The following is a 9,281-nucleotide window of genomic DNA, read 5'->3' on the forward strand; positions in this document are numbered from 1 at the left end:
TGAAGGAAAATTAAATAACTACAAACTGCAGTATGTTTCTGAATGACAGCGAGGTGGTTGAGTGTCTCATTAATGCACCACAGAGAAGAATGTCTGTCTCCAGATCACCTTGGTTGTACTGCAACTTGTATGAAACCTCAGGGGAGAAAAGGAGTGAGAAAAACAGAGAGGGGAGCAGTTCCTGCAATGGCTCTGGGGGTTGCTTTGTCACCTCCTTGCTGCCCTTCCCACTCGGGAACAGTCCCTCCTCACTGCTCTTTCTTGTCTGTTCAAATCACATCAATTTAAAAGGGTTATGAAAGGCTGTATTTAATCAAATGTTTGTTACATCCAGGTGTCTTTGTCTGTCTCCTTTCCCAGATTTATCCAGAGACAATTATCTCATGTTGGAGACTCTTTCCCCTTGACGACCAATGAGAATATCCACTTAAAACTTTAAAAATAATTGGCCCAGCAGAATGCCCGTAGATCCTTTTTCACATCCTGTTCCCTGTGCTCTGGGGCACAGTCCCAGTCACCTGGTGCGTCCCCCTTGGTGGAGGGGAGCTCTCCAGGCTGGAACTGCTCTTTGTCCTGCAGTGTTCGGTACGCAGATATTCACAGGAAAATATCTTCATAATAAAAAATAACTGAATAGAATCTGGCAGACTTTTCTGCCCCAGGAATATAGACATGAGGAATTTCAAAGGCGTGACCAAGCCTGTGATACACCAAAGCCATTAAAATTCATTTAGGCTGCCCGGCACTGTAAGAATAATGCCACAGTGTATGTGCTTGTACAGTAGAAGCCACTGTGGAGATTTTCCAAATCCCCTTGCAATGAATGGAAGCGGCATGTCCAGAGCCTCTGAAGTGCTACAAGAAAAGTTGATATGCATAAACCCACCCACGATTTAAAATAAGTGGTCTACAGAGGGTAGTAAGTAACGCACATACAGATTAACACGTTTACCCTTTGCTGAGTGAATACTGTACTGTTAATTTTTTGTAGTAATTTTTAAAAATTTTCTGTAGGCTCATAAATCATGTTTGTGTGTTCGGTGAGCTGTGTCCTCTCCTCGGGGATGGGCGCGGCCCCAGGGCTGCCGGAGCTCAGGGAGCGCAGGGTGGGATGTTGGGGTGTCTGTGCAGGGCCAGGAGCTGGGGCAGTGCTGGTTCGGGGAATTCCGGGCCCGTCCGCACCGGGACCGCTCTGTCCCGCCCTGAGGCGGAGCCGCCGCCATCTTCCCTCTGCCCCGGCGCCCCCTGGCGGCGGCACCGGCTGCTCGCCCCGGCGCGGGATCTCGGCACATCTCGCGAGGCTTCCCGCTCCCTCCCCGCCAAGATGGCGGCGCCCACGGAGGCGCAGGGCCGGTTCCGCACCCGGGATGTGCTGGTGCCCGGCGGCCCCTCCGACTTCGGCTCTCTCCTGCTGTCGCCGCCGGTGCTGGCGGGGCTGGAGGCTGCCGGGTTCCATCGGCCGTCGCCGGTGCAGCTGAAGGCCATCCCTCTGGGGCGCTGCGGGCTGGGTGAGCGGGCGGGCCGGGCGCGGGGCCGGGGTCTCCCCGGGGGCTGCCCTGACCCCCGTGGCCGCTCTTTGCAGATCTCATCGTGCAGGCCAAGTCTGGCACCGGCAAGACCTGCGTGTTCGCCACCATCGCCCTGGACGCGGTGCTGCTGGAGAGCCCCGCCACGCAGGTGAGCCCGGGGGTGCTTTGGGAGAGGAAATCGCTCTTTTTGGGGGAAATACGGCGTTGAAGGCCGTGAGACACAGCGCTGAAAGCACCACCGCGCTGGGGGCGAGCTCTCAGCGCCGTCCTGCGGCTTTAATCCTCCCGTTTAATCCTTGCCCCGCGCAGATCCTGATCCTGGCTCCCACGAGGGAGATTGCGGTGCAGATCCACGCCGTGATCACAGCGATTGCCATAAAAATGGAAGGCTTGGAATGCCATGTCTTCATTGGAGGGACTCCTCTGAGCCAGGACAAAAGCAGGCTGAAGAAGTGCCACATAGCTGTGGGCTCCCCAGGTAGGGAGGAGCTTTGCTGAGATTTGTGTCCTGTGTGATCCTCCACAGTACAATAACTGCGGCTTTGGAAGGCTGGGTTGGGTTTGTTTGTTGTCATGAATAGGGCACAGCCTCAAAGGTAATTTAAAAATACTTTAAAAGTTCATCATTAGAACGTTTCAGTTCGTGTTCTTGAAGCTGTTTTTACTTTTGCCTCCCCTGCAGGTCGGATCAAGCAGCTCATCGAGCTGGACTACCTGAGCACAGCCAGCGTCCGGCTCTTCGTCCTGGACGAGGCAGACAAGCTGCTGGAGGAGGGCAGCTTCCAGGAACAGATCAAGTAAGGAAGAACCCTTCCCTCGTGCCTGTCTCATTACATCCGGTGTGTTTTGGTAAATAATTCCCGTGGCTTTGTCCCGCAGTTGGATCTACTCTTCACTCCCAGTCAATAAGCAGATGTTGGCAGTTTCAGCCACTTACCCCGAGTCCTTGGCTGCTGCTCTCACCAGGTACATGAGGGAGCCCACGTTTGTGAGGCTGAACCCCACGGATCCAGGCCTCCTTGGTAAGTGCATGAACAGCTAGAGCGACACTGTTAGCAACAAATTAAGAGGACGAGACTAAAACCAAAACACATGCCTTTAAAATGCATGATTTTCCATAATTTCACCTGTATCTGAGTTGTTCAGTTTATGAATATTGATTCCCAGTGTTGATGTCGTGAATCTTGAAGTGGAATGAGATGGTCTTTGAGGGCCTTTCCATCCCAAACCAGTCTGTGATTCTGTATATTTAAAATACCAGTGACAAATGGAACTTTGCTTTTTCTATCATTCAAAAAATATTTCAGCCTTTTAAGAAAAACTTTTCCTGGAGGTTCTTATGCGTGTCTTTGTTTGAAGTTTTCCTTCAGCTGCAGTATCACATGTTTACAGGACTCTGTGCAGGTTTTTATGGCAACCCCTAATCTGTTGTTTTGGTTTCTTGCTCAGGGCTGAAGCAATACTACAAAATTGTGAATTCCCATCCCCTTCCACATAAAACCTTTGAAGAAAAAACCCAGCACCTGCAGGAGTTGTTCAGTAAGATCCCATTCAACCAAGCCTTAGTCTTCTCAAATCTGCACAGCAGGTAATGCATTTGAAATAACTTCTGGACAAAGCTGGTTTGAAAGCAGCGGTTGTAATGTCCAGCCATGGATAAATTTCTGTGCATATGGATAAATTTATGAGACCTGTGAGGTCTCAGAGCAGTCTGCAAACTTCAGGTCTGAAATACACCCTGAGGAATGCAGTGGGAAATACTGAAAATACAGGAAATACTGAAAATACAGTCCTTGGCTGTAGAGAATAACCTAAGAAATGCCCTGGGGTTGTTAGGCCTGGGGTTTTATTTCCAATTTTCAGTGTGTGTGTTCCCTCAGGGCTCAACATCTGGCTGAAATACTGACATCCAGAGGCTTCCCTGCCGAGTGCATTTCGGGTAAATCCATTTACAACTTTCTGATTCTACTGAAATCGTGCATAAATGTGACCTAAAATAGGAAAATTAATCTTGAATCTTGCCTTGCACGGCCTCTGGTTAAATGGCTGAGAAGAGCATTTGAACCTTCACAGGTCTTTTTAAGACTCAACAAGCAAAAGAATTATTTCTGTAATGAGTGACCTGAGTTTTCAAGTTTTGTTTGTTCCTTCTTTACTCATTTGGAACTGGTGTTTGAGGAAGTTTCTATCTTACTTCTGATGATACAAAGCAGCATTTTCTAAAATGTGAGGGGCATAAAGATGAGGAATGTAACCTGCTTCTGATTTTTATCTTCCTAGGCAACATGAATCAGAGTCAGCGACTTGATGCCATGGCTAAATTAAAGCAATTCCACTGCAGAGTTCTGATTTCCACAGACTTGGTGAGCTTTTACTGCTTTCAAACAAGCTTTTTACAGATTTTATTTCAAATTTATTAACTGCTCTGCAACTTTTACAGCATGCAGGAGTATTGCACATAAAGTTACTTCAGAGGATTAGATTTGGCTTGGAAGTGGAGAGAACATGAATGTGCTGATAAGCACCGTGGAGTGGGACTTCTTTTCACTGCGAGGCTCAGAAATCACCCCCAGTGCCTCATCTGCCTGCCCATGGCAGGGGGTTGGAATGAGCTGATACTTTTAGGGCTCATCCAACCCAACCCATTCTGTGATCTGGCTCAAAAGTAGTTTTCAATTTATCTGTTGCTTTGCAGCTAGAAGTTTTTCTCAGTGGGCAGTGTGTTGTGAGTGCCAAACGTAGCAGAGATGACCCTGGGGAGGTTGGACCAGATGACCCCACTGTGGTCCCGACCAGCCTCTCTGTGGTTCTGTATTTATTTAAAGCTCTGTTGAATTATTCAGCTCTCACTGCCCTTTTTTCCTCCTCACTTTCTGCAGACATCTCGTGGAATTGATGCTGAGAAGGTGAACCTGGTCATCAACCTGGACGTGCCCCTGGACTGGGAGACCTACATGCACCGCATTGGCCGAGCTGGGCGCTTCGGTAGGGACAGCCCTGGCACCCTGCAGCTCTGCTGGGCTCTGCTGGCCCTCCTTGGGAATTAACTCTGTTCCATCTCACAGGCACCTTGGGTTTATCTGTGACCTACTGCTGCCGTGGGGAGGAGGAGAACACGATGATGAAAATTGCTCAGAAGTGCAACCTGCAGCTTCTTCCTCTGCCAGGTAGGCTCTGTGCTGGGGATGCCGCTGGGCTTGGGGGTTTTCTGCTAGTCAGAGCTTCAGACGAGTCCAGGGGGCTGATGTGTGGCTCTTCTGCTGGGGCTGCTTTGCTTTTAGTCCAGGTTCTTCACACTCTGCTCCTGAGAAGTGATGTAGTGTTTATCTTGAGCAGTCTTTGATGCCTTCTATGAAGGAAATGCTCTGGCTCTTTAAACTCTTGAAGAATTGAAGGGGTTGGTTTGTGGTCCTCACTTGATGTCTTAACATGTGATTTTGAGAAGCTTCACTTGGGTACTTGTGTGAGTTCAGAGGGAGGGATGCACTTGATTGAGTGGCTGCTTTTTCTGCTGTGCAGAGCCCATCCCTCCTGGAATGATGGAGCAGTTTGAAGATGGGGAGGTAGAAGTTAAACCTGCAATACCTACAGCTCCTCTGGGGAATTGTGACACTGTGTGTCCTAAACCAGAGGAACCAGTGCTGCAGCCTGTCCAGAATGGCTTTTCAGACATACCTCAGCCTCTCTCTAATCTTCCAAGGGGTAATTCTTCTGTAGAAAGGCCAAAAAAGACTCTGAAGCAAAAAAAGATAAAAAAGTGCACAAATCCCGCAAATGTAGAGAAAAATAGTAGAACCCCCCAAACTTCCAACTGTCGCACAGAACAGAGGAATCAAGTCAAACCCATCTCCAGGATGGATGCACAGCACAGCACTCAGGCTCCAGATGAGGAGGCCTTAAAAAAAAATCTTCCCAAAATTCCATGCTTGTCTTCTTTCAAAAACCAACTCACCAATCCCTGGAGCTTCTCAGATTTCGTTGAAGACTATGAGTATTTCATTAAAGAAGGGTCAGAGAGAGAGGTGGAGATTTTAAGAAGTTATTCAGGCCCAGGAGAGCAACGTGAGCTGCCCAGAAGTGGGGATGTGGAGTGGGAAGAGATGGAACATCACACAGAGATGGCAGCACATGGGGATGTGTCTGCTGACTCTGATGGCTCAGACAGCTCCAGGGATTCCCTTAGTAGTGGGGCCAATAAGTCGTGCTCTGAGGCACTTTCAGACACACAGGACCGAAATGCTGTGCCCACAGCACGGCAGGGCCCGGCAGGTTTCTGTCCTACACCAGAGAAGCCTTGGGAGCGACCCCACATCCCAAGGCAAAATGAAGTGAAAAAGAAAGTTCTGAAACCAAGTGCTAAACACAAGAAAAGCCCCAGCCATCAATTCTCCAGTCCTTCCACGAGGAGAACTGAAGAGGAGCAGACCTGCAGCTCCTGGGATGATGCTCTGCATGAGGGCTGGAGTCACGAGGAGTACTGGAAATGTTACTACGACACCTGGCAGAGCTACTACGCAGCAGTGTCCCACTACAGCAGGAGTTACTGGCAGTTCAGCTGGATGAATGCCTACCACGTCAACTCAGTCTATCTCCAGGAGCTGCTGAAAGGTGGGGATTGATGTCCTGATGCTCCTGGTTGGGACCAGGAATGGACAGGGTCTGTGACAACAGTGCTGCCCTAAAGGACACTGATAAGGGACAGACATTGTTTGAGACTGAAGAAAAATGGGGTCTTTTTGTAAGCAGCTGTGTCTGGTAAATGTTTTACAGAGGTCCAGTGATGGTGTTACAATTTGTTAATAAAAGGAAAAGAAAGAGCTGGATGCTCAGGTGGAATCTTTTCAATCCAAAGTAAACAAAGGATGATAAAAGGCAGCCACTTCCACGTGAGAAATGTCAGAAAGGAGAAAATACAAAGCAATCCCAGTTGTATTTCATGGAATCCCAGACTGGTTTGTGTGGGAAGGGACCTTAAAGCTCATCTTGCTGCACCCCTGCCATGGCAGGGACACCTTCCACTGTCCCAGGCTGCTCCCAGCCCCAATGTCCAGCCTGGCCTTGGGCACTGCCAGGGATCCAGGGGCAGCCCCAGCTGCTCTGGGCACCCTGTGCCAGGGCCTCACCTCCCTCTTGCCTTGCCTTTCCTGTGACTGTTGGGTGAAGATGAATTCCCTGTGTGACTCCAGGGTCTGTTCAAAGTTGGTGATCATCCCATTTTCCCTAATTCTCTTGTTAAACACCAGGCACTGACTATATCCCAGGGAAGTGGCAGAGTGAAACGAGCATCTCAATGCCTGTATTTCTAATTTAAATCCAGTTAATTAACACTGAATAAATAACATTTCTATAGCAAGGTGTGCAGCAAGCGGTGTGGTAGAGGATTTAATTATGTAGAAAATGTGCAGCAATCATAATTGGTCTGTCCCTCTGGGTGCAACAATATCAGACTTCCCACACTTACAGGAAAGCTTTAATTAGAAATGGAATTACCTATTAGTGCTAAAACTAATTGATATTTCCTGTTTGGCTTGTACAGAGCTGTCCTGGGGCAGGAAAAGCTGAGAGTGCTGGCTGGCTCAGGGTGCTGACCCCGGGTTGCCTCTGCACTGATTTTGAAAGGTTTTCTTTCTGTACTTTGTTCCTGCCTTACTCCCTTTGTGTCACAAATGACTCCAGGGAGGGGTTTCCCTTTGTCTTCGTAGTTGGAAAAGGGCAAGACAGCTTGATTCTGTTTCCAAGATGATTTTTTTGTGACTCTTAACATTCCCAAAGAGGACACGGTGAGAGATGCACTTCAGTATCTGCATTATTGCTGTCCTGTGACATCCCACTGATTTCATTAATGACTGCTTGGGGAAGAGTTAATTTCTATTTAAATGCAACTTGAGTGGCCTTGGTCAACACCCAAAATTCTCCAAAAGAACTTCCCAGAAGTTTTTTAGAAGAAATTACAGCATCCTGTTGGTATTTGTGGCACATACTCTGTTTAATCCGGATTGGATACATCAGGTACAGCAGTGGCACAAGACTCAATACTGTAAATGATATACAAGTTTCAACATATGCACTACAATTCCAAAAGAAGACAACAGGAAACTTGGTTCTTCTAGAAAGTTGTTCTCAAATGAAGCTACCTGCAGTTGTGTCCAGTACATTTCGTATCTGTCCTCTGATGTTTGTAAAGCAAAGCCCATTTAAAGTACGAAAATAGAAAATAATAAAGTTGAGAGCTTCTTATAACATAGAACTCCTAAAGAAAACACCATTGCATTGGAATGCCATACTGGTTTATCAAAAATAGACCATCACACCATTTTTAGAGACTTGGTTGGCCCGAGGAGCCCCTGGGAGCTCCCAGTCATGGTTGAACAGTGGGGAAGAGCATTGGTGTGGTTGGGACCTTCCCCCAGCTGAGGCTCTGGAATAGCACTGGTTTAACCCAAAGTGGGAAGGGACACACGGATACACACAGAGGAACAGACTGAGAACAGGAGGAGGGATTTTCACAAGCTCTTTGTCACCTGGTCTTTTGTTCCACCTAAAGCATTTCTGGCACAGGTTTTGCTCCCTGAACAGAAGTAGCAGTTCTGGCTCTCAGAATTCCCTGTGGGATTTTGGGGTGTCATGAATTGAGCTCCACTCAGTGCAAGAGGAGGTGCTCATTGCTCTACAGGCTGTAGAGCTGGCAGAGAGGTGAAATGACTTCTTTGAGGTCACTTAGTGGTTGCTCAGGAAATCAGGAGCAGAACCCAGGCTGCTGATGCTCAGCTCCTGATGTTCACTGCCTCCCCTTTGCTCTTACAGTTTTAGAAAATCACCATGGACAGAGTTTTTGGCAAACACAAAGCCTAAAAAACTTGGGCTTTAAACCCATGGATCTACTGCAGTTGGCTCCAAGTGTTGGAGAAAAAAGTATGTTTTAAAACAAAAAATTAATTGAGATAGACTGGATGGGTGGGTGAATCATGTGGAAAAGGTGTTTTATTCACCTAACTTTAAGAGCAGAATTGAGTTTGCAGTTCAAAGCTATTGATATTCACCAGCCCTCCACGAGTGCTGACTTTGTAACTCTGCCTTAGTCCAACAGATGAAACACTACGAAGTCCCAGGGATGTTGCAACACATAAATTAAATGTGATTTTTCATTTCCTGAATTTACAATACATGCAAGATGCAGCATGTTTGCAACCTCTTTACTTAAAAAAGCAAAATCTTGAAGGAAATTTGCTTTCTTTAGCTGGTATTAATCTGATTTTCATGCACATGCCTGAAGCTGTCTAGATGAGAATGACAAATGCTGGGTTGCAGTACAGGTGTATTAGTAACAGGCTTAGGTTAAACAAGTGGCATTGACTAAATTTAGTCTTCCTGGCCAATTAAAGATATATATTAAATTATCCACAAACTTTATTCCACACTAAAGCCATGTGTGTTACTTGGGTTGTCTTTTCCCCTGTTCACTTTTAACAAAGGTAATTATTTAATAGATAAAAGCAGTCTCTGGGATAAGAATTTGGTGCAGAAAGTTTTATATTTCTCATGTGGAAAGGAGAGGAAATGGTGCAAGGGACTATAAATGGCAGCAAGAGAGGGAAATATAAGGAAAGAATTATGGCTGAACAGCTGGGGAAAAATCCTTGACATTGAAGTCTGTCAGTCTGGAATGAGCTCTCCAGGGAGGCAGTGGGAGTCCTGGGAGAATTTGAAGTCTAATCTAGAAAAAGCAATGCCATATCACAGTGAAGGATCTTG

At 47.2% G+C, this 9,281-nt stretch overlaps 1 protein-coding gene across 1 annotated transcript; it reads left to right on the forward strand.

The window, feature by feature from the left end:
• Positions 1-1,312: 1,312 nt before the first annotated feature.
• On the forward strand, positions 1,313-9,061 carry DDX20 (DEAD-box helicase 20). Its single transcript, XM_068995868.1, has 11 exons — positions 1,313-1,508; positions 1,583-1,677; positions 1,839-2,007; positions 2,212-2,326; positions 2,409-2,551; positions 2,979-3,117; positions 3,410-3,468; positions 3,810-3,892; positions 4,409-4,514; positions 4,595-4,696; positions 5,049-9,061. The coding sequence occupies exons 1-11, from the start codon at positions 1,325-1,327 to the stop codon at positions 6,146-6,148; spliced, it is 2,295 nt and encodes a 764-aa protein (XP_068851969.1). The 5' UTR covers positions 1,313-1,324; the 3' UTR covers positions 6,149-9,061.
• The last annotated feature ends 220 nt before the right edge of the window (positions 9,062-9,281 follow it).

Source organism: Aphelocoma coerulescens, chromosome 26 (assembly GCF_041296385.1).
Source record: "Aphelocoma coerulescens isolate FSJ_1873_10779 chromosome 26, UR_Acoe_1.0, whole genome shotgun sequence".
In the NCBI taxonomy this organism is placed as follows: Eukaryota; Metazoa; Chordata; class Aves; order Passeriformes; family Corvidae; genus Aphelocoma; species Aphelocoma coerulescens.

Coding starts and splice junctions, on each gene's coding strand:
- DDX20 (XM_068995868.1), top strand. CDS start 1,325: ATGGCGGCGCCCACGGAGGCGCAGGGCCGGTTCCGCACCCGGGATGTG. Junction 1,678..1,838: donor TGGAGAGCCCCGCCACGCAG/GTGAGCCCGGGG, acceptor TGCCCCGCGCAG/ATCCTGATCCTGGCTCCCAC. Junction 2,327..2,408: donor AGCTTCCAGGAACAGATCAA/GTAAGGAAGAAC, acceptor TTTGTCCCGCAG/TTGGATCTACTCTTCACTCC.